We start from the raw sequence: 25,058 nt of genomic DNA on the forward strand, positions 1-25,058 counted from the left end.
GACCTGACCAATATATATATTGAATGAGTTCAAATTTCATACCAAGTCGTGGAGTGCAGGAAAAAAAATGAAATTCTGGAGTATGTGTTAGAGAGAATACTCATGAAGAAGATGAGTGTGATTATTACAGTATTCTGAATGAGGTTTTTGACCTGGAGTACCCAGGTGAGTATGAGAACTTTGTATACTTATTTAACTGATCAATAATACGTTGTAGCAACTGCACATCAAGAGGATGAGATGTCAAATTATAGGTTTGTTTAAATTGAGGAGATACCAACTACAACCCATAGTATTGAAATGCAGTTTGAAGATGTGAATAGTTCAACTTGTTCATCAAGTGAGAACGAGGATAAAAGTGAAGATACCCTGAAGAGTAATGAAAATATTTCTGATTCTGAGTAGTTATTGTAATTTAGAATTGTAGTTTTTTTTAAAGAATTGTATTTATAAAATTATATATTTTTGTACTTATAAAATTGTATTTTTTTAAAATCAAGTTAGTCAACATATCATTCTCTTGCTAAATATCTCTTGTCAAATCTATTTTGAATGTTAATCATTATTATGTATTATGTAATTCTTTATGTTTTTAATTCATTATTCTGAATTTTGTAATTATATCATTATTTATGTTTTTTATATGTAACAATGATTTACTAATTGCTTCTTTTATTATAGATGACTTCAGGTAACGATCCTCCTCGTAGATCCTTTATCTCAAAGTTTTCTAAAAAAAAGTTGACTGTTGGACCTAGCAGACCTAGACAGCCTAATGAAAGTGAGGGGCAGCGATCAGTTCCACCTGTTATACCATCACCACCACCACCCAGGAGTTGGCAGCAGTCCCCTAGTGAGTAGGGTCAGGGAGTCAGATCCACTTGTTGTTGATGTACCACCACCGTTTCTTGGGTATGTCCTTCCTCCGTCGACGAGTCCTCGATTCCCTCTTCAGATCAGACACATGCAGCTCCATTCTATCCATATTATCCTCCGCCAGCATCACAAACTGGTCCATCCACCATCCCTTACCGTCCTTACACCCACCCTTGTTATTACCCATATTCGGTGCAGCCAAAACACGGTGGACCATCTAAACCAGCAGAGGTTGGTGCTAGGGATTTTGTAGTTGCAGCAGATAAGCGTCAATACATTGAGCTTGAGGGTGATACGTAAGGTCAGTTTATTTTGTTAAGTTTATTGTAATTTGATATATTATATGTTATTTACAAAAAATTTAACATGCAGCCTCAATTATTCAAGGCCATCTATCCACAAGATTTGGGATATCATAAAAAGCAAATATGATGCTCCTTACTTATCATGGAAGAAGATCCCAAAGGAAATTAGAGATATGTGATTTTGAGAATTTCAGGTATACTTATTTGACATGAATTCAAATATTTAATTTAATTTGTATTAATATTTTTTTACAGAAAAATTTTAGGTGGTTGCCTGAGCATAACACGAGGATCAAAATAAATTTTGAGATGAGAGGATCGATCCATCTTAGGGACATGTTCACGGACATTAGAAATTTCGGACAGCGTCCAATATGGATTGAAGAGGGCGTATGGGCAGATCTAAGTAGAGCTCGGGCGAATCTTGAGTTCACAAAAATAAGAGAGCAAAATAGAGCATCTAATTGCGAGGGTTTAGGAAGCTCCCTTCATACTGGTGGATTTATTCCTCATACAAAACATAGATGATGATTGTAAAAGCTTTGAATTAGTTTAATAAATATGTATATTATTTTAAATATATCTTTTATTTTCAGAAAGAGTTTCTTGGCTGGGAGCCGACATCGTTGGAGTTACATACGAGGACTCACCAACAACAAGCTGACTATCAGTGGGTTAATGAAAAGGCTAAAAAAGCTCATATGAGTATAATTTTTTGGAGTTTGAGAATAAAAATTTAATATAAAAAACTCATTCTAATATTAATATATTTTATGGATTTATTCTCGCAGGATGTTTTTGTACGAGTTAGGGAAAGTCGTCAGTCCACTGGTGAGGGATCATCTTTAGGATCGACCCAGTATTCTTAGTATCATATATAGTCAGATGTTGTTGGAGGAAGGTAGAGGGGGAGGGTATATGGCTTGGCTTCGCAAAGCTATGCTTATGAGGGCAGTTCATCCACCTCAGCATTTTATGATCCTAGTAGAGTTGAAGAAAGTGTAAGTCAGAGAGTTGCAGCGCTGACGAGAGAGATAGAAGAGATGATAAATATTCAAAATGAGATGCAGGCAGAGCTGCGATCCTATAAAGATGAAAATCAAAAGAAGAAAGGGCAAGAGCAGTCACATGCATCACTAGACAGCGAGGGCACGGAGGATGATTAGTACTCTTATTTGTTTGATGAACTTGTTGTATTAAAGTGAGGACTTTATTTATTTATTTGGTTTGATGAGTTTATTTGTTTTGATGAACATGTTTGTGATAATTGTTGTGATTGATTATAGTGGTGTGTTGCTCATATTTGTGATAATTGTTGTATATTCTGTGCATGTTTAGATTGTTTAGGGTGAAATTCAGTAAATATAGGGGAGAGGCTGTCAATTTTTTTTTCAAATGCTACAGGTTTTAGGTGGCCAAACCGCCGGTAACGTCGATACCGGACTGCTAATCATAGCCGCCAGAAGTTCACTAAAGCCGACGGTAATTACTGGTGGTTTACTGTTGGTTGCTGGCGGTTATCTGGCGATAATCCGACGGTTTAGCCGCAGGTAATTCCCGCGGTTCTGACATCCGGTAAGCCGCCAGTGATTAACCGGCGTTCGCTGGCATTCAACCGCCAATTATCCGACTGTTTGGCCACCGGTAACATCTGCGGTTTTGATAGCCGGTATGCCTCCGGTAACTAACTGGCGGCGTATCAGCGTTACAGCCGCTGGAAATTACCGGTAGTCTAGGTCGTCGGAAAGCCGCCGGTGAGTAAAACCGCTGGAAAAGACCACTAAAATCCATTTCCTACGTAGTTTTTACCAGCAATTTTTGAACAGCTGAAAAGCCGCCGATTTATTAAAAAATCGCCATAATTCAACCATTAACCGGCGGTAATGTCTGAATTTCCTGTACTGATTTAATTAAATAATTAGTTGAATAATTGTCATTAAATTAGTTTAAGTAATAATTGTAATTTATTGGTTATTATAGTTATTAGTTGTATATTTTTTCTTAAAATAGTTTAATATTTAATTAAATCATTAATATGAGTATTAATTAAATAATTTATAATTTAAATCATAATTAACAAATTAATCAGGAATTAAGAATATAATTAGTAGTATATTAAGTAATTTATCATTATAGCTTATTAGCTTTATTTTTATTTATCTTTAATAAGCTACAATGATAAATAATATAATTAGTAGTTAGCTTAATTATCACTAATTATCAAATTAATTATTTTGGTGTTTATTATCAAATTACTTATTATATTACTAATCATCTAATTATCAAATAATCTCATAGTGAACATACAAGTTAAATTCAAAACACATTAAATTTAATTTCTAAATAAACCAAGTGCCTTAAATTTTGGATTATGTTGTTAAACAATTTCTCAGGATTTAACTTAAATCATACTAAATAATTTTCAACATCTAACAACCTTAGGATTTATTAAATCCAAATTTACAGGATTTACTAAATCCCACTAAAGTAAAATCCTATTTGTTGCCAAATAGCCTTTTAAAGCCTCTCCAACTTCGATTTTACTAATACGATGATTAAAATAAAAATTTGTAAATTCATTTAGGATATTAAGTTCACTAAATTCAATTATATTCTCACAATTTTCTTTGAAAAGTTTATCGAAATATCTCATCCAACTTTGTTGAACATCCTCTTATAAGATTTTTATCCTTAATGCACTTTATTTGAACTAAATCTTTATTTCTTCTAACTCTTTGCTTGACTAATATATATATATACATACATCTTTTGCCCTCCTTAGTATCTAATCTATTATATAGATTATTAAAACCTAAATTCTTTGCATTACATATTGCTTTCTAAGACTCTCTATTGCTCTTCTACATCTTTTCCAATTTTTCGAGCTTTTTACATCTAAACTAATTTTCATAACAAACCTTATTTTTTATTTTTTCTTGCATATTTTGATTTTACTACCAACTATTTTATATTTTTAGGAGAATTTCTTTTTTATTCTTCAAATATATATTTTGCAATATTCTTAATATTACTAGCTACTTTTTTTTTCACGTAGTATTAACTCTCTCATGAACAATCTAAGTATTGAGATATTGAATCTTTTTCTTAAAAATATTTTTATTAGTGTTGTTTAAATACATCCATTTAATCTTAGGATAATATTTTATTTTATTTTTCATATTCTACTCTTTCATCTTAAAGTCTAATACTAATAAGCGATATTATGTATATAAAATTTCACTCAGAATGACTACACAATTTTTGTAATGAAGACGATCTATTTTTTTATAAGGAAATAATTAATTTGAGTTTTCCTATATCTATTCTTACAAGCGATGAGATGCTCATATTTTTCTTAAATAACATATTAGTAATTACAAAATTATAAGCTAGAGAAAAATTTTATATAGTTCTATCACTTTCATTAGTCGCTCTAAATCGATGCTTATTTAACATTGCACCCAGGTGCTAGTCAGTAGCCCTTGCACTATTTTCATTATATTCAAGCCATACAACATGTATCTTCCATGGAACGCCATAATGCTAACACAATGTGTTGAATGATTCATATTATGATTACCCGACAAGTTTTACACTGATTATCGACCATCTAATGCTTGGGACTCGACAGTGGAAATATTTTTGGAGCCCACATTAATAATCATAAAAATTTCTAAAGGAAATAATTAGCAAGGTTTGCTAGATCCAACATATACTAGTAAATTGAAGGTTTTCCTATTGCTCATGTTGCAGTTTATACTATTTTTATTGCTCATGCTATCATTTTTTGTTGACCTCATTTGTCCTATATTATTGTTTCCTGCTTTTTCCTTCTACTTCCTACATCGAAAATTGGAATTTTGTGGGTTGAATGGCTCATAAGCTCTAGGATCTCCTACTGCTCTTTTGAAGTTTCAGGAAGAAATCAAGGATTTCAATGGTAGTTTGGGTTGAATTTTGGTCCTATAGATTTCCTATAACCAGTCGATGGAGCTGATCAGGAATTATTTTATTTTTGGGGCTTGAGGTTTTTCCTCTGTTGCAAGCTGCATGTTTAATAACATCTTTGTTGTGTTGTAAAGAGTACTTTGATAAAAAAAGTCAAATTCTGCTATAAAAGTTTATGAATTATTAACATTCAGGATGGGATAGAGGAGATAGATGGTTAACCCCGATCAAGGTATCATGTTTTCATTATCCTTTGAACAACAAAAACCTAATTTTTGTGTCGTTTGAGCAGCGAACAGGGTAATGGTGAAGATGATTCGTGCTATTTTTTGTTTGAAGGTTTATATGTATGTTATAAAAATTGTTTAGGAGGTTTGATGTGATTAAAACCATTTGGTAGAGGACAACCATCATATTTATGAGTTGCCGTAGTTATTAGGGGCCTGATTTGAGCTTATGCCCACTTCGCATTTCACCAGCATGATATTGGAGTGCAGTTTGCTCTCATGAAATTTCAAGTTCATCCTACTAGACCATCTTTAGGATGGAATCTTACCATGTATACAAGTCCTAAATGGGAAACTCACAACATACAAGAGCATAAAGGTTAATTTTGAATGTAGGGTCAAAATCCACAAAGTGAGGAATGGCCATTTCTATTTTGAGAAGTTGGGGCTTACGACATAGCTTACTTAAAGATGAACAACTAGTTGTCATATATTGACGTCAATATAAATTCAATTGGAAATTGAGGTTTCTAATTCTGATGATAGAGAGGCCTAAAGATGGGACTTAAATCCTGAGCCTAAAGGATGCAAAAGGGTACAACTATTGTTCCAATGGTGCTGAGGCCAAATCAAGTGAATAATAAAGTCAATTACTTGGGACACAAACTTAACATACAACAAAATTTCTAACTTGTAGGGATTGGTATTATAATTTTTTTTTTTTTTTAATTTGAAAATGTCGGACAGGGTTTTTGTACAGCTTCACATTGTATAATATTTGATTATAAAATGTTCTTTCTCAGCACAATTGTTTTTTGAAAATTAGCAAGAAAATTTTAGCCAAAAATTGTGACAGCTTTTCAAAAAGTAAAATACTGAAAAAAGTTAGACCAAATGGACCATAAATTCTTAATCAATGTCACCCAAAAGACATAAATTAATGTGCAAGTATTTGTAAGAATAAATGACTGACAAAAATAAAATGGTCATAAGTTAGGCATAAAATAGAAAACAAGGAAAAAATATGGCTAACATTTTATCTGGCACTCTATGTGTATTAAGAGGAAACATGAAGCTTATAAGGCTAGGTGTATCAGGCTTGGCTAGGTACATTTCCAAGTTATGCCGCTTTTTAATGTGGACCTACTAGATGGCATAATTGGTCATGTGGAACCATGTATAGCCTAGGAAATATTGACTCAATAATTTTGTATATCTCTATTTTCCACTCTTCTAAGAGTGCATCCAACATGAATCTTTGTGTTTTATCTTATTCATTATGCTACTGATTTTGTGGACCGAACAGATAAAGGTATTTAATTGTAGCATCGAATTCCTCACAAGTCAATATGGAAAATTTTAAATTCACAACGAAAGAAGAGTTCTTTTTCTTTTTCATGTTTGACAGAATTATTAAAAATAAATTTCAAATTTCGAAAATTCACATAGCCAATTTTCCAAAAATTTTAAAATATAAAGTATTTCCTTTGTTTTTGGGCGTTGAATAGTTATCCTTGTTGAATTCTTTTTTTATGTATTTAGTTTACATAATTAGCATCTCGTCTGGTCCGTTAACAGTATTAAGAAATCAGCATAGATTACAATAATATTCTAAAAGTACAGGGAGGTGTTGGGAAGTCGACCGTTGCAGTAAACCTTGCCTATACATTAGCTGGTATGGGTGCCAGGGTTGGCATATTTGATGCTGATGTTTATGGTCCAAGTCTACCAACAATGGTCTCTCCTGAGAATCGTTTGCTAGAAATGGTATAAAGCATTCACTGAATTTTCGTGCATAAAAATAAAGTTTCTTACATTGCTCCTGATCCAGCTTCTTCTAGAGCCCAGAAAATAAAACCATACTTCCAGCAGAATACTTGGGCGTCAAATTGGTTTCTTTTGGTTTTGTTGGACAAGGGCGTGCAATAATGCGTGGTCCTATGGTCTCGGGGGTTATCAATCAACTACTTACTACTGCTGAATGGTATGATCACATATCAATATTATATTTTAAATTGTATTCTCAGCGTTGAGGAAAGGTGTTAGACTTTTCATTCTTGTACGTTCCAAAAGGAAAAGGAGGCTATTGCTGGCTTCTCTTTACAAAATGCAGCACAAGTATGCAAATAATTATGTTTCATTCTAACCAATACCATAATATTAACCTTAGATCATTGGTTTTATGCATTTTACACATTTGTAGTATTTTCCACTCACTGCGGGCTTTTCATTCTGCTTTCGTTTTGCATCAAGCATTCAGCAAAACATGCAAACATGTGCTGTGAACTGTTGACGGCCTCTTTATTCTAACTTTGGAGGATAATTAAGTTCATTCATATTTCATTGAAAGCTTATGTAGAATGACCAAAAGGTAGGTTTTGTTCACCAATAAGATTAATTGAACCGGCCTTTAAGGTACAACACAAATCCCACATCCACCTCAAGTCCACGCAAATCCTGCTTTTGCTAAAACGTGCAAGCAAAACATGCTCAACTCCTAATAATTTAAACTTTGATAACAAATAATTGATAAGAGTCCATTGCTTCCTCAATCTTTTATCGGAATACCCTAAATTAAATCAAAACAAAAATAATGCAAATCAATAAACTATAATATAAGCTAGGAAATACAATCCTTCTCGGCCATCATCAAGGCCATGCACTCTAATACAAAATAAAAAGATATAAAATGAACCAGCTAATAAAAAAACCAACTTAAAAAAAAATTATGGTAGCATACAAATTAATACTTGATATGATGCTTTTAATGAGAATAAATGTGAATATTTTCATCAAATTTATCCGTCTTTAATAAATTCTTCTCTGAATAGTTTAGCATTTGATACTCATCAAGCAAATTCAGACATAAATTATTACCCTCTTGTATATTAATTCATGAATCATCACAGTCAGGCATGTCTCGTTAATAAAGGTCTTATTGAAATCTATCATCAGCAATAGATGCAATCTGATTATCCTTCAGGAAGAAGTTGCATAAAGTACATGTTAGGGGATTGGAAAGTGGACCTACAAGGAAGAGGTAGAAAGAGAGTGTAGTCTAAAAAGTAGTAGGTTCATGAAATGAGATCAAAACCAGATACATTGAAAAATAGATTTATATGGGAAATTCATGGAATTTTCAAGTTGTATGCATTAGTTCTAATATCTTGTACAATTTTAAATGGTTCTTTCTTTGAATTCAATACTTTAAATGATTCAGATAGAACCCTTTCTAGATTTAAAAGCATAATTACTTTATCAACATATTTAAATTTAAAAATGGATCGCTATTCACCTCAACAAATAATTTGTGATTATCGTCATTAGTAGCTCTTTTTTTAAGAAATGATCATCCATATCATGCATATGTTTTGTGAATGATTTTGGTAGGGTCAATTTCAATGCCACGGTGTGAAACAAAATACCTAAGAAATTTTCTTAAAGTTACCCCAAAGGCACACTTCAAGGGATTCATCTTGATGTCATACTGACAAAGCCATTCAAATATAACTCTTAAGTCATATTGGTGATCCTCTTTTTCTTTGCTTTTGACCATGAGGTCATCAATGTAACATTTAACTTTGTCATGAATGAGTTCATCGAATACTCTGGTCATTGCACGCTGGTAGGTTGCACCAACATTTTTGAGTTCAGAAGGCATGATCTTATAATAGTATATTCCAATGGGTGTTCTAAAAGCATTATATTGCTTGTCCTCTGGGGCCATTTTTTATTTAATTGTATCCCGAGGACCCATCTATAAAGGAAAAGAAATTGTGAGAAGAAGCAATGTCAATTATGAGTTCAAGTATGGGTAACAGGAACTCATCTTTAAGACACGCTTTATTTAAGTCTCTAAAATCAACGCATACACGAATTCGTTTGTTTTTTTTCTTAACAAGGACAATGCTAGGCAACCAAGAGAGATATTTTTCCTCTCAAATAAGGCCAATTTCAATTAATATTTTAACTTTTTCAATTACATGTTCAATTTCCAATGCATCCTTCTAGGAGCTTATTTGACTAGAACAACATTTGATTGAATGACAAGTTTATGGATTGCTATGTCTGGATGTTAGCCTAGCATTTCATCATATCTCCAGGAAAAATAGTCCTTAAAACTCTTTTAGGAGTTGTACCATATCATTGGCATGAGTTTCATTTAATAATGCACTTATGAAAGTGGGGCGTGAATTTTTTTTAGTAGTCAAATTAATTTATTTCAATTCATCAATTGTTGATTTGATTTCATCTTCAAGCTCAGGGGGTACATCCCTAATTTGAAGGTAATTATGATTGTTTGTTGTTTCTAAATATGATCTCCCAACAATATTGGAGGTCTTTGTAAAGATCATATCAACATCCAAATTGTTCGTGATAATTAAACAATAATCATTATCATCTATTGCTCTGACAGTACTAAAGCTAACACCATATTTGTTTTTCTTTTCTTTGTATTTGGAATTCCATAAATTTTGTAGGTGTTGAGCTTTGCTCTTGGACCACATAGGAGTTAGACCTTTCTTAATTAAATTTTTAACACAAGCAGGATACCAATCAAAGGATAGTTCTATCATTTTATTTAATGAAAGATCAAGTTCTTCACCCACTTCTAAACTGGAGAATTCAAGTGCACTATGAAAGACACACTCCTTTCTCACATCTTCTAGTTTCGGTGCAACATATACATTTAAATCCTACACTATGCTTTTAGACAATGAAGTTAATGTTTTGACTTACTCATTTAACTTTTCATACACAAGGAAATCACACACATCCTTTTTTTTGAGAGTTATCTTCATCACATGATAGATTTTCTTTAATATTCCAAATAGGCTTTTTAGTGATTACCCATTTTAAAGCTGCATTTCTATTTTATTAGGAGTTCTTTATAGCCTTGGTCGAATTACCCATCAAATTTGGCTTAGCCTTTGAATTGGATCTTGAGCCTACATGAGTGATGAGCCTTCCTGGAGTAAATGGTGGAGATGGGGTTTTGGTGGCCCTCATCTTACACTCGTTCTGACCTCTGTCATGGACTGTGCCACGACCTCTGCTTCCTACCTCCTCGTTGTGTTGAAGGAGGGGCAGGATTTCATCTGATCTTTTCCTTAAGTTCTTCTTCTTGAGGGTGGTATTTGACAGGTGATGGAGACTTTACCTTTAGTGTACTAGATTCTGCTTGATCTTGGGTCGGTACTTTGCTTGTCTCTTTGGACATAGCAAGAAGCTTCTTCGTATTTCTCGACTTCATGTACACTAAATGGTTTCAAATCTCCATTTATGCAGTATTCTACATCATTGCGCTCATATTTCATGCATTGGTGCATAGAATAAGGAACTATTTTGTATTCATGGAGCCAAGGTATACTAAAAGTGTTTTAAATGAAGTTTTAGAATCAATTATGTTGAATTTAGCTTCAATTCTCAGATCCCCCATCAACAGTGAAAGAGTAATTGAGCCTAAAGATCTTTGTCCTTTTTCATTGAAGTCACACAACATCATTTTGTTAGAACTTAATTTCTACTTGTCAACATTGAGGTGGCCCAAATTTCTTAGGCTTATTATGTTGACCAATGCACCTAGGTTAATAATTACTTTATTCAGCCTATAACTATAAATATCCATAGTTATGTAAAGTGGACGATTGTGATCTAAAGTTCATAGGAGTAGATCTTGATTAGAAAATGTAATTCCATGTACTTCTTTAAAGTGTAAAGCCTCCTCAGATGAACACTCTGCAAGTTGAGTTAAACAAATTTCAGGATCAAATAAAGCTTTTGATCAAAGCCTTTCGCATTTCAGGAGAAAGTACGAGTGCTTCATATATAATCAGCCTTGTAGGGAGTTTCCTAAGGTGAGATAATATATTATAATCCACTTTTGATGGTTCATCACCCATTTGCTCTTGTGGAGTAGGTGTTGGTGGAATCACGCTCGCATTTTAATTGATAGGTTTTTTCCCTTATATTTTTTTAATATCATTGGAGTTAGTACAACACAATCACTTCTTAGATTTATTTTTATTATTTGTTTAGGCTCAGAAAGTCAGGTCACATCAACCAAAACCTATGAATCTAATTCTTCTTACACTTAATCTGTTGTTTCTAAATCAGGTGACTCGGGCTCAATGTTAATCTTTATTCCCTGTATTTTGTACATGGGTAGATCTTCATCAGAACTTGATTCAAATATTTGAGAAGATTCATTTGTAGTTTGTTTATTCTTAGATTTAGAATGGATATATAACATATACGCGGAAGGATTATTCATTTCATTAATACCCTTTGGAACATACATGAAATAAGAAAGAGTGATAGGCTTGGGGGATTTCCCCTTGCCATTTAGAGGATAACTTATTTGATTTTAGGGGTTAATGATTCTTTATTTTCTTTTCCCTAAGAGAGTTTCAATGTTGATGGACACTTTCTATCAATTGAGTTACTTGAAAGAACACCAAAAGCGGCCTTTTAGTGGGCATTTAAGTTCCTTTTGGAAACTCCGATGGGGTTTAGGATAGTTTGTTTAACATTTTTAGAGAAGATTTGGGCAAGTTTAACTACCAACCATGTATATCTATGAGCACATCAACACTGCCTTTTTTTCTGATCACACACTACTGAAGGTGAAGAAGTTTCCATGTCAGACTCTTCTTTCTGCCCTTTAGTAGGGATTACTTCCACAATGGATAACCTTAGTAGACCATGTGATGGGTTTGCTAAGTATGCATTGGGAAGACTCATCCTACCAGATTATACTCCTTTTTAACCCAACCTTTAAAGACATAGCAATCTTTTAAAACATGATCCAACATCCTATGATAAGGGCAATAGTTTGGCTCATTTCTCTTGTCAACATCTATTGGTCTTTTGGGTTTAAGGAGTTGGGAGTTATCATCTTGAACCAATGACTTGAAGATTTTCTTTGTAGAATCTCTTTTAAAAGAATACTGTTGGTTGATCTTTTCTGTCAACCCCATAGGATCAGGTTTTGTGGCTGCCTTTTTTTATCTTTCCCGAGATGCTGCTTTGTGATCTTCTTTGGCTACTACTGCTCAATAATCTGAATATGTTTTCCCTTTTGAAAGGATAATGCTGACACACTGTCTTTTCTTTCAACTATTTTCTATTTGAATTTCTTGGCTTGGTCACTACTGCTGTTATTTTAAGGAATGACAACTGTGCTGCCTCAAAATAAGTCTAGATGTACTACTAAGTAACTTTTCAAAAGTTCTAATAGTGAACCCCTTAAGGATGAGTGCTGTTGGATCATGAATCTTACTTAGTAAGATTTCTATGGCATGTTGTTCTTGGAGTTATGGTTCACACTTTAGGTTAAGATTTCTCTACCTAAGAATATAGTCCACCATTGGATCTCTATTTTTCCACTACAAGACCCCCATTGTAATGTGATGCTAGGTTCTTGGAAATCTCTTTATAAACAAAGACTCCAATTCTACAAAGGCCGTGCATGAAAGAGAGATGATTGAAAGAGATGGATGATTGTTTGCTAATTTTATGTTTCAACAAACAAGGGATGGATGATTTAGAATTTGGTTCTAAGATCCAATGACTCATATAATGTAGCATCTGAAATCTTGAGGAGGCTCCACATACAATGCATGAGGAAGGAGAGATGATTGTTTGTTGATTTTGATGCATTAACAAACAACCTAGGATTTGGTCCTAAGGTTATATGGTTCATGTAATAAAGTGTTTTGATCATTGAGGTGCTCCAAACTGCCATGCATGAGATGGAGGAGGATACACTAGAGATCTTCTAATGTATGCTAAGATTCATACAGTCTAACACTTTGAGCTTTGAGAATGCTTCAAGCATCAAGCATGAAAGAGGTGTATATGTGAAAGAGAGTTCCCCTATTCTTCTATGAATGTTTTGGATTCATTTGGAGACGGGAAATATACACCTAAGGTTTTGAAAGGACTCCTACATCAATTTTTGCATGATCAGGATACTTGGATTGAAGAGGTTTGTTCCTACAACTTCTAAGGGGTTCTATGATCAAATTGACGTGGTTTAAAGAACTTAGAAGAGTATGCATGTGTAGGTCATTCTCCAATTTTAAGGATTTTAACAATTGAGAGCATGTTTATTTTGCAAGGTGTTGTATATAAACTTAACAACAATGCATATCATGAGACTTACAACATAAATCCATGGACGTTAATGAGAAGGCTCACACCAAATTTAGTGTTCTTTCAAGTTGATTAATTCCATCCTCATACACGTACAAAATTTCATGCAAACTCATAGACTTCAACATAGGCACATTTGTATGCTTGAAGATCATTTTTTTGTCATGATCTATAAATGAAAGAAGAGACCATACAATTGAAAAATGCTGCAAGCTTAAGAGCTTCTCATATGCTCCCATCGCTCACCCTTTAGTCAACTTAAGGTTGCCATTCTACACTCCAAATTTCGTATGATGCAAAATATAAATTTAATTGATTGTTTATATTGTGAGATTAGTTACAGAGATCTTTGAAGGCCTATGTCTCACAATAACTAGAGAGCCTAAGTCGATCAAATTCAATGCATGCAGTAAACAAAACTATAGAGATCATTAATTTCAATGCATGCAAGCTATCCTAAATTTGAGTGTCAATTTAGTCATGACAATTCATTCGAATGAAAAGTCCATGCAACTAATGGCGGTCCAAAACCAATGTGTCGTCATTGAATTTGAGATTAAATGATAGCATCTACCCTAGGGCATGATTCTAGGTGATGGATTGGACACAACATGAGAGAAAATCATGGAAACTCACCTGATTTCCATGAATTAAACAAGTGGACAGCAAAATACAAGGGATTTCTTTAGGTTTTGGAAGTTAAAAGTGAGGTTTTCTAAGGAACCTACAGCTTTGGAGCATCAAACACTCAACCAAAGGGCATGGAGACCTAGGTTTAGCTAAGTTTCAATGGATTTTATCACATTGGGTTGTCACAGCACAACCGCTATACACTTGCCTTGTCAATAGGCGAGTTTGAGTTAGAATGGAGGAAGAGATTTGCTGTCTAAGATGCTCCGGGAGGTGGATTTGCTGTCCAAAACTTTCTGGACCTCTGTTTTGTTGCCACGGGCTCGCCGGAGTTGATGGAAAAGGAAGAAGTTGCTACTCTTTCTAGATGGAAACGAGAGGCCACAATAGCCTTCTAACTTTAGTTTTCACAATCACTTATAACTGGAAGTAGCAATCCAATTCCCAGGTACTTTTTTTGGCTGGGATACACGCACGAAAATGAGGATGAAGCCTCTTTGTCACTCAATCAGCCCAAACGGACAGCCCAGAAGTCCAGATGCACTCTCCATTGTGTTTGATCTGACCTTAAACGCACAAAGAGAGGTACTTGTGGCTCCCGATCCCTCCCTGGTTCGGTCGCAAGAAGCAGGCGAACCTTCCTATCCCCTCTTTGGTTCTGTCTAGCTCAGATGCACGCACGCAGGCTGGCTGCGCTGCTTGCTAGACGCCGTCCCTTCTCCCGCACCCTCCTCTAGTATTGAACCCATGAAGGCCACTTATGCCGCTTGCCTCCGCCTCATTCTCCCCTGCCTCGACTGGGAGGTCCGCACGCAAGCCAAAAACACTTGGCCAATTTTTTTTCTTGGCTCTCTAGGTCGGATGCACAAAGCAAACGAAGTCTCAATGGTCTCCTCCCTCTCCCACTCTCTCTATGCAGGAAACGAGGATTTGCTTTGCTCGAACTAACCTGCTGTTGCTGCGAATCCTAGAAAATCAAGGATTTGAGGAATGACAAAGCTCACTGATTTTAATAAATTGAAATCCGTTGGATCTAGTCTCTGGATTAGGAAAGTCAATTGAGCCTGAATTTGATAGATTTGGTTGAAATTGAGCCCGAATTAGACTTGATCCAAACGGATTTGGGTCGATTTGGGTCCGACTGCGTTCGATTGAGCCAATTTTACAAAATTGGTCTCGAATCGGTGCCGATTTGCGTCAGATTTGGTTGAGCAAGCAGGCACCGGAAAGTGTGTATTTGCGTAACCTCAATCCCATACCTGATTGAGCAAGCAGGCAAAACACACGCAAGAAGTTTATTTACAAGACCACAGGCCACATCAGATCATAGACCCGGACATCTGCAAAAAGCACACACCTGAAAGTTTTTTATCCACTGTTTTTTTCATTTCTCTTTTTTCTTTTGCACTTTAGGAACAGATAACCCAGCCCCCTGGTCAGTCAAATTCTATTCCTTTTATGATAAAATGTTTCCTTTTGATGCAAAATTACACAGCTTTTACCAACTCTTGCACCATGCAGGGGAGAGCTAGACTATCTTGTTATTGATATGCCTCCTGGAACAGGTGACATTCAGCTTACTCTGTGCCAGGTGCAGTTCATGAATTCATTTTGCTATAGCCATCAACTTTTGATGCTCTTTTGAGCTTTTATTTATTTTCTATGGCAAAATAAGGTTTATATTTTTTTAGGTCGCTCCATTAACTGCAGCAGTGATTGTCACTACACCGCAGAAGCTAGCATTTATTGATGTGGCAAAAGGAGTTCGCATGTTTTCAAAGCTTAAGGTTTGCTTGTTGATAAGTTGTGCATCATTTAATCAATTAGTAATATCATTATGTTCGATGTCCTTATCTACAACGATCAGTGATCAGATATTGTTGGATGTTATTCTAGCTTGTTCCTGCATGATAACGCTTCTATAAATTTGGGATAGGAGAACGTAATTCTTGCACGACAGTTAGTTCTGTGTCAACTTAAAATTTACTTAGCGGCAACTCTCTCGTTTGTGTATTTTTTGAAGGTTCCATGTGTTGCCGTAGTCGAGAACATGTGCTATTTTGATGCTGATGGTAAGCGTTATTACCCTTTTGGAAAGGGTTCTGGGGCTCAGGCATGTGATTTGTGCAAACTTTTCCTTTTCCTATTAATAGTCATCTTTGTTTTAACTTGTCAATTTACATTTCTGTAGGTTGTCCAGCAGTTCGGAATTCCTCATCTCTTTGATCTTCCCATTCGGTCAACTGTATGCTCTAAAAATTCACTAAAAAGATCTTAGTTATGCCTTATTCTATTTTATCATCTTTTACTTTTTGTTCCGGTGGATGTATCCGTGCATATAAAAAGGTAAATATTATCGACTAAACAAGAAGTGCCCCATTTTTGTAAATGGCAATGTTAATGATCCTAATTGTTGTCTTGCATATCAATGAAATTAATAGGAATGGTTTGCTTTTTAAGAAGCATTTGGATAATGGCAATAAATGCACCGCTACATGTAGTGTCAGTTTGTATCATTATTGCGATATAAACTTATCCATAAACTTATAGAATATTTGGACTCCGATATTTTAGGAAGTCCATATTTGAATACAAATTTTCCGTGTGCATGAGAGAGTTGCATTTTACGTTTTGAATGCCCAGAAAGGTTAGAACCTCCAAATTCACTGTATTGAAAGTTATCAACGCGTATTTAGGAAATCCAAATTGGATCTCTAAAATTCTCCATCATTCATATTACACGTGATGGCTATGTTACTTGCATGCTTGGTGCCAGTTAAGAAATTCATCTGCTATTACAAAAAGAAACATGATTTTCTTTCTTATCATGGATTGCACAGTTAAACATGTGTTAATTACATTATATAAGTGTTAAACATGCCGTCATTACTTTCTGGATTAGAAAAAAATATGTTTCATATTGGTGGTATTTAAGGGGATGATTACTAGCACACTTGAAGGCTGATTTTAACAGGAAAATTATTAGGTATGGCCACTAGACCTATCTTTGCGTTCGGACACCAATAAAATGTTTACATGTGGAACTTCCACGTGGAATTTTTTTTCTGTATTATTCTTACTTTGTCTTATCAGCCCGACCGACCCTCCCCGCTCGACAACCTGATTTATTTGAAATTATGAATACCAAAAGATGCAAAAAGTTTCGACCATACTTGCCACACTCTCCCACATCGGTTCTCAGCAGTTCTTCAAATCCTTCGGCATTTTCATTCTCCAGGACCTCATCGACGGTAGACGAAGTTGGGAAAAGTTTGTAACAAAGGTACGAGAGAAGTTGCGCCATTGTTGCGCCTTTGTTGCACATTTACTTGCGCTTTACCTGCGCATTTTAAAAAAGGTTGCTCATTTGTATTTTGTTATATGTTTTTGTTTGGTAATTCAAACTGTCATTACTGAACTATTTTGTATTTGCACTTTATTTTGCTCTTTGGTTGAACTTCATCTAGGGTTTAGGGTTTACTGTATATGAGCTTTATATGCGCTTGGACGTTAGCTTATGCAAGACCATTGCATCAGTTAAAACCATGCTCAGGACGATCCAGGATGCAGGCATGGGGTATTTTGGTGGAGTTACAAAGCATAGAAGAAGTACAGGAATAGGAGGCAAGGGAAATTCCAATGAGGGTCCAACCAATTTTACAATAGTATCAGGACATATTTCAGCCACCTATCTGGTTACCACCACCACAAGAGCACGAGCATGCCATCAATCTAAAAGAGGCGACTTTTTCTATTAGTATCAGACCAAACCATTACCCCCAAGATGAGATAGAAAGGATAATCAGGGAGATGATGGAAGCAAGGATCATCAGACCTAGTGTGAGTCCCTTTTTTAGTCCAGTCCTGTTGATGAGAAAGAAGGATAGTTGGAGGTTTTGTGTAAATTACATGGCTCTAAACAAGGAAGCAATGCTGGATAAGTTTCCCATTCCAGTGCTTGATGAACTCTTGGATTTGTTATTTGGAGCAGTAATCTTCTTCATGATTGATTCGTAGTAAGGATACCATCAGATTAGGATGAAGGCAGTTGATGTATATAAGACGTCCTTCCAAACATATAATGGGCACTACGTGATGCCTTTTGACCTCACCAATACCAATGCCCTTGCCACCTTCCAGTTACTTCTGAACCGAGTGTTCCAGCCACATCTCCGAAGGCTTGAATACCAATGATGACATTTTAATATGCATCAAGACAGAGGCAGAACACTGGGAGCACTTAAATACAATAATGGAGACCTTGGTGGAGCATCAATTTTGCCAACTGGAAAATGTGCATGTTTGGGAAAACACTTGTGGAGTATCTAGGACATGTGATTTCCAGATAGGAGGTTTCAGCTGACCAGTCGAAGATTCATGCCATGGTAGACTGGCCTCTTCCTAAGAACTTGAGGGAGCTTCGGGGGTTCTTAGGACTCACCAATTACTACCGAAAGTTTGTGAAGGGATATGACATCATAGTAAGACCTCTGACAGAGTGATTGAAGAAGTATAAGTTCAAGTGGGGGGAGGAAGCGACTCGAGCATTCCAAGAGATAAAGACAGCTATGACCCGTGTACCTGTGCTAGCGCTCTCAGATTTTGGGAGACCATTTGTGGTGGAGACAGATGCATCGGGTTATTGGTTAGGAGAAGTACTCATGCAAGACCCGAGACTTATTGCATATTTCAGCCAAGTACTCACAGCCAAGGCAAGGCTCAAGTCAATATATGAACGGGAGCTTATTACGATTGCCTTGACAATTTAGAAGTGGTGACCCTATCTATTGGGGAGATATTTTATAGTCATGACAGACTAAAGGAGTATGAAGTATTTGTTGGAGCAACGAATGATCATAGAGGGGCACTAGAGATGGCTATCCAAATTTCATAGTTATGACTTTGAGATCCAGTACCGGCCGGGTTTAGAAATTAAAGCAGCAGATACCTTGTCTAGGAGGGTCATGGAGCCATAGTTGGCAGCCTTGTTAGTACCAATGATCTTAGATTGGGAAGCATTGAGGGAGGAGAACAAGCAGGATGAATGATTTATGAAGATCGGGGAAGAATTGTTGAGGGACCCAAATAGTCACAACTATTATGCTTTGAATGAGGACCAATTACTCTACCAAGGGAGGTTTGTACTGCCATGATCCTAAAGTTATATTCCCAAGTTGTTGCAAGAATTTCATGGCAGTGCATGATAGGGAGATATTTAGGAGTCCATAAAACATACAGTCGACTAGCCACTGAGCTATATTTGGTGGGAATGCACCAGGATGTGGAAGACATAGTGGCAAGATTTGATGTGTGTTAGAGGCATAAGTACCTTACTATGGCACTAGGAGGGCTACTGCAACCATTACTTTACCTTAAAGGGTTTGGGAGGAAGTGACCATTGACTTCATTGAGGGATTACCACGTTCGGAGGAATATTCAGTAATACTTGTGGTTGTAGACCGACAAAGCAAATATGCCTATTTTATTCCACAAAAACATCCTTACATCGCTATATCAGTCGCCACAGTCTTTATCAAAGAGATACTATGTTTACATGGCATTCCAAAATCAATAGTATCAGACAAAGATTGGGTATTTCTCATTCTTGTTTAGAGGGAGCTATTGAAGATGCAAGGGATGATATTAAAAAGGTGCACAACATATCACCCATGAACGGACGACCAAGCGAAAGTAGTCAACAAGAGTGTGGAGACATACGTGCGTTGTTTGATATCAGATACCAAAATTATGGGCCAAATGATTGGCATAGGCAGAGTATTGGTACAATATATCCTTCCACAGCTGCACAGACCATTTAGGATCCTTTATGGGAGGGACACACCCCATATGATATACTACGGGGAGAGCACTACACCAGTATCTAGTGTAGATCATTAGTTAGAGGAGGGATAGAATTTTAGCAGAACTCAAAGGGCATCTGTTGATGTCACGATCCGGCCCGGTTAGCTCGCAAGGGCGAGGCGGGAACAGAGATCGGACAGGATGAAAATTAATTTTCATAGCATAACATCAAATCATTTAATATAAACCGAACATCTCCAACTATATAATGAAAGAGCCACTAAAGTAAATCCAAATAAGTTTTTATTTCTCATTCATCTTCAAAAGGAACATATACGTAGAGAGTTCTTCCATAAGAGAGGATCCAAAAATAAATCTAACTCTCTCAAAAATCTACAATCAACCATCTATCAACAAAATAATAAAACTCAAAAGAACCTGCCGCCCGTCGTCTCCCTACGACGGTAAGTGCACGGTGGTTGGTCTGTCATCTATTCTTTCTTAGATCCTCCTGAAAAGTGTTCCCACAATGAGGGTAAGTCATAAAACTTAATAGGTGCGAAAGGAATTCAAATAAAGTTAGAGCCAATAAAAGGAAACTATAATATGCTTTAGTATTTTAACAAAAGAATTATCAACATATATCAACTTTTGCTCAAAGAGATGCATAGCTTTTCCTCAACCTTCAAGTTCTCATTCCTTTCATAACATTTCCATTTTTTCTTTTAACATTTTGTCGCACATGATAGTCTCAAATGCATATAACGTGAATATGAAATGTTCATAATAGTTTAATATGTAAATATAACACCCGTCTCGGGAGTACCATTTGTATTGATCAGGTACATAAAATTTGGCCATTTTTTTTACCATTGGTTCATAGGAACCATCCTTTACCATGGCTCATAAGAGCCTCCTTTACCATGTGATACTCCCGCGTCAACATGCACATACACTTATTACATATATAACCATAAGATATGCTTTATATAAACCATTCATAAACTAATCAAGTGTATGCATGGTTTAAAATTGCGCAATATGAGGCTCGCCTTGAGGCCCGGCTTTGCGCAATTCCAATAAAAAATGACTCGATGCTTACACCTCCAGTTTTTTTATGAGGCTTGCGCCCCAACTGGGTTGAGGCCGGCCTTGAGGCCTGCCTCGGCGCCTCACCCTATATATATTAAAATTTACATAAATATTGAAGTAAATGCCCAGCATTGGACTCTATAGGAGAGGAGGAAGGGGAGAGAGCAGTTCATCATAATGATGATTCAAATGAAGAACCCCTTAGTGATGACAGTGCTGATGACTTAAGAGTTCTTATGTGATATGTCATTGCTATTTATTTTTGGAAATTCGAATTATAGGTTAATGAAATGAATACTAGGATTTGGGAAAGATAGAATTTTGAGTTGAACTATATTTCATGTTGTCATATTATTGGGATATTTTGATTTCACTTCAAATCTTATGTTTTTTTATATTTTACATTATTCACTCATTAGTATATAAAAAAATTATCATTTTATGTTTACGCAATCTTTTGATTTTGAGGCTTACGCCTCAAATCGCCTTGAGGTTTACGCCTCGTCTCACGAATGAAAAACGCCTCAATGCCTGAATACGCAATTTTAAATATTGAGTGTATGTTTCCTTAGGGATATGCATGCTTGATATGCTTATGTGCGCTTTTGCATTTAAAGAGGAAAGACATGTATAGTAAGAGTAGAGAAATGAGTATGAGATCTATTCATGAATTATATATTTGTATAAAGAGAACCTTTGCATTTGCTTCAAATGTCCATGATCTTTTACAAATGAACATGAGTCATTAAAACATCATAATAAGCATAAAGGAGTTTTGCCATTTCTATGCAATTGCAATGAAAGAAAAGTTGACTAAATTTATAAGAACGTCCATTCCACCTACCTCAATTGTACACCACAAGGTGATCATTCAAAAGTCCTCACGCCCCTTTTCTTCTTATGAAGTCAAACTCTACAAGTGGCAAACATAAGGTATAAGCATAAGTTCTCTCTCTCAACCTTAAAAAAGAACCCCTAGGTTAAGCATGTAACTCTTCAACACATCAATCAATGATTTTTCTATAAAACCCCCTCACATAAACCATGCTAATTCCATTATTTTCAGTAGAATTAGGATTCCATCCTAACTCTAGCTTTTGGAAAAACCCTAACCATTAGGGCAAGCAAAAATATCTCCTAAAAAGAATCCATCTTCACAAAAAGACTTCCTAACTACAAATAAAAACTTTTCTATAAAGGTATTTTGATAGAAAATCAAAATTGGATAAAACCCTAAATTTCAAAAATCCACATTTTCATAAAAACAATACACATTAGGGTTTAAACACATCACACTACCCTTCCCTAAACTTATCTCAAAGAAAACTCTCATTTCTTCAAAACCCTAATTTACAAAACTCAATTTATTCTTATAAAACTTAAATCAAATTCCATAGTTATCTTTCAAAAATTGTTAGGAAACATCTTTATGAATGTATTTTGGAAGAAATCCATTTTTGGAGAAAAACCCTAAAATTTCTCTTTCCAAAAATCTTGAGAAAGAGAGGGGAAAAATATATTCCAAAGCATACCTTTGGCTTCCCTTAACCTCCTCTACATTTTCCTCAATTTTTCTCGCCGGAAAATCGTCGCCGGAGCCGCCCGAAGATGCCCATCTCGGTCCGTCCTCTCCCTCTCGTTTGTTCGCTCGATTTGGGCGAAATGACTGAATGGGGGAGAGTCGGGAGGTTTTGGTTTGCCTAATAGGGAGAAATGAGATTTGCCAAAAGACCTAATTGTCCTCACTTAAGCAAATTCGACCTTTTAAAAGCTTAGGGGTAAAGTTGACATTTTTAATCTTCCGAATTTAATAATTTTCAAAATACTCATAATTTAATATTGGTTTTATATATCAAAACGATCAGAATTTTGCTCTCTATTTTCTAAAATTATTCTCGTCGAAATCCGACAACCTCAAATTTTGTACTTAAAACTTGTTGCGGCACTTTGAAAGGCGTGCGAGGTCTAAAACGACATTTTGCGGGTTTTACAATTCTCCCTCCCTTATAAAAAATTTCGTCCTCAAAATTCAAGACAAGCTTAAGAAACCATACCTTAGTCAAATAGGTGAGGGTAGCTCTCCCTCATCTCTGATTCCTTCTCACAAGTAGCATCTTTCTCAGATCCATGCTTCCACATAACTTTAACATAAGAAATCTCTCTGCTTCGAAGTTCTTAACATCATATTCTATGATCTTCTAAGGTTCTTCTACAAATGTCAGATCTGGTTGGATATCTATTGAGTCAGTACTGATCTTCTGGGCTTCATCTGATATGTATTTCCTCAAGAAAGAGATGTGGAATATATTATGTACTCCACTCATGTGAGATTGCAAAACCAATCAGTAGGCCACACTGCCAATTCTCTCTGAAATTTCAAAATGGCCAACATACCTTGGACTCAGTTTCCCAATCTTGCCAAATCTCTGCACACCTTTCATAGGACTAACCTTGAGAAATACAAACTCTCCAACATCAAACTCAATAGATCTATGTTTGGCACATAGTACTTCTTCTGTCTATCTTGCACAGCCTTCAATCTGTCACGAATCAGTCTTATCTTTTCAGTAGCGTCATCTACTAAATTAGCTCCAATGATCTTTATTTCTCCTGCTTCAGCCCAACATAAAGGAGTTCGACACCTCCTTCCATACAAAGCTTCATAAGGTGCCATACCTATACTTGCTTGGAAGCTATTGTTATAAGCAAATTCAATCAGTGGAATGTGTCTCCCATTTGCCACCAAAATCTAGTACACATAATCTGAGTAAATCCTCCAATGTCTGAATAGTCCTCTCTGATTGACCATCTGTTTGAGGGTGAAAGGTTGTACTGAAAGTAAGTCTAGTGCCCATTGTCTCTTGAACCTTCCTCCACAACCTAGAGGTAAATCTCCCAGCTCTATCTGATACTATCGATCTTGGTACACCATGAAGTCTAACAATCTCATTAACATAAACACTTGCCAACTTCTCAACAGCATCAGATTGCTTGATAGGTAAAAAGTGTGCCGACTTGGTCAACCTAACAATTATCACCCATATAGCATCATGGCCAATTCTAGATCTAGGCAATCCAAGCAAAAAATTCATGGCTATATCTTCCCACTTCCATTCTGATATAGGTGAAGGCTGCAATAAACCTCTTGGCTTTTGATGTTCTACCTTAACCATCTGGCAAACTATATACTTAGCCACCGCTTCTGCTACACTTCTCTTCATCCCTAGCCACCAAAAGTATTCTTTTAAATCTTGGTACATCTTGTTACTTCCTGGGTGAATGATATAACTTGAATAGTGAGCTTCTTGAAGAATGTCCTTCCTTAAGTCTCCAACATTGGGAATGCAAATTCTGCCTCTATACCGCAGTAGCTCATCCTCATCAAGCTCAAACTCCTCCACATGCCCTACCTTCACCAAATTTAGGACTTTCTCAAATTCTGCATCTTGTGGCAAAGCTTCCCTTATTCTATCCTTCAATGTTGACTGAATGGTCATCTGATTTAAGGCCACAAACTCTGCAACATTGGGTTGAACTACAAAAATCTCTAAATTCTCCAAATCTCTGATCAACTCATACTGTTGTGTAATCATCCAACTGGTACTAGAAGTCTTCCTGCTTAAGGCATCTGCTACTATATTTGCCTTTCCTGGATGATATTGGATATCCAAATCATAGTCCTTGATAAGCTCCAACCATCTTCTCTGCCTCAAATTCAACTCTTTCTGCATGAAGATGTATTTTAAACTTGGGTGATCGGTAAATACTTCACACTTAATCCCATACAAGTAATGTCTCCATATCTTCAGGGCAAAAACCACTGCAGCTAACTCCAAATCATGGGTTGGATAGTTTCTTTCATGATTTTTTAGTTGCCTAGAAGCATAGGCAACAACCCTTCCATTCTGCATCAGTACACAACCCAGCCCTTTGTGAGAGGCATCACTATAAAGCTGAAATCCATCTGTCCCTGAAGGAATAGTAAGCACTGGAGCAGTCATCAAACACTGTTTCAGCCTTT

General features: G+C 35.9%; 1 protein-coding gene and 1 long non-coding RNA gene across 2 annotated transcripts in view; both read left to right on the forward strand.

Moving 5' to 3' along the window:
- Positions 1-620: 620 nt before the first annotated feature.
- Positions 621-2,464, forward strand: LOC110114048. Its single transcript, XR_003702966.1, has 3 exons — positions 621-1,177; positions 1,249-1,886; positions 1,973-2,464. It is a non-coding gene; the product is annotated as an uncharacterized LOC110114048 (long non-coding RNA).
- Positions 2,465-2,576: 112 nt separating this feature from the next.
- LOC110114055 (fe-S cluster assembly factor HCF101, chloroplastic) overlaps positions 2,577-25,058 on the forward strand; it is a 60,777-nt gene continuing 38,295 nt past the window's right edge. Inside the window, exons 1-7 of the mRNA XM_028700605.1 lie at positions 2,577-2,731; positions 6,940-7,123; positions 7,198-7,340; positions 15,665-15,734; positions 15,835-15,930; positions 16,167-16,256; positions 16,335-16,388. Coding sequence (XP_028556438.1) covers positions 2,577-2,731; positions 6,940-7,123; positions 7,198-7,340; positions 15,665-15,734; positions 15,835-15,930; positions 16,167-16,256; positions 16,335-16,388 — 792 coding nt within the window. The remainder of the gene's footprint in view (positions 2,732-6,939; positions 7,124-7,197; positions 7,341-15,664; positions 15,735-15,834; positions 15,931-16,166; positions 16,257-16,334; positions 16,389-25,058) is intronic.

The sequence above is a fragment of the Dendrobium catenatum genome, unplaced genomic scaffold, assembly GCF_001605985.2.
Source record: "Dendrobium catenatum unplaced genomic scaffold, ASM160598v2 fragScaff_scaffold_1557, whole genome shotgun sequence".
NCBI classification, from domain to species: domain Eukaryota; kingdom Viridiplantae; phylum Streptophyta; class Magnoliopsida; order Asparagales; family Orchidaceae; genus Dendrobium; species Dendrobium catenatum.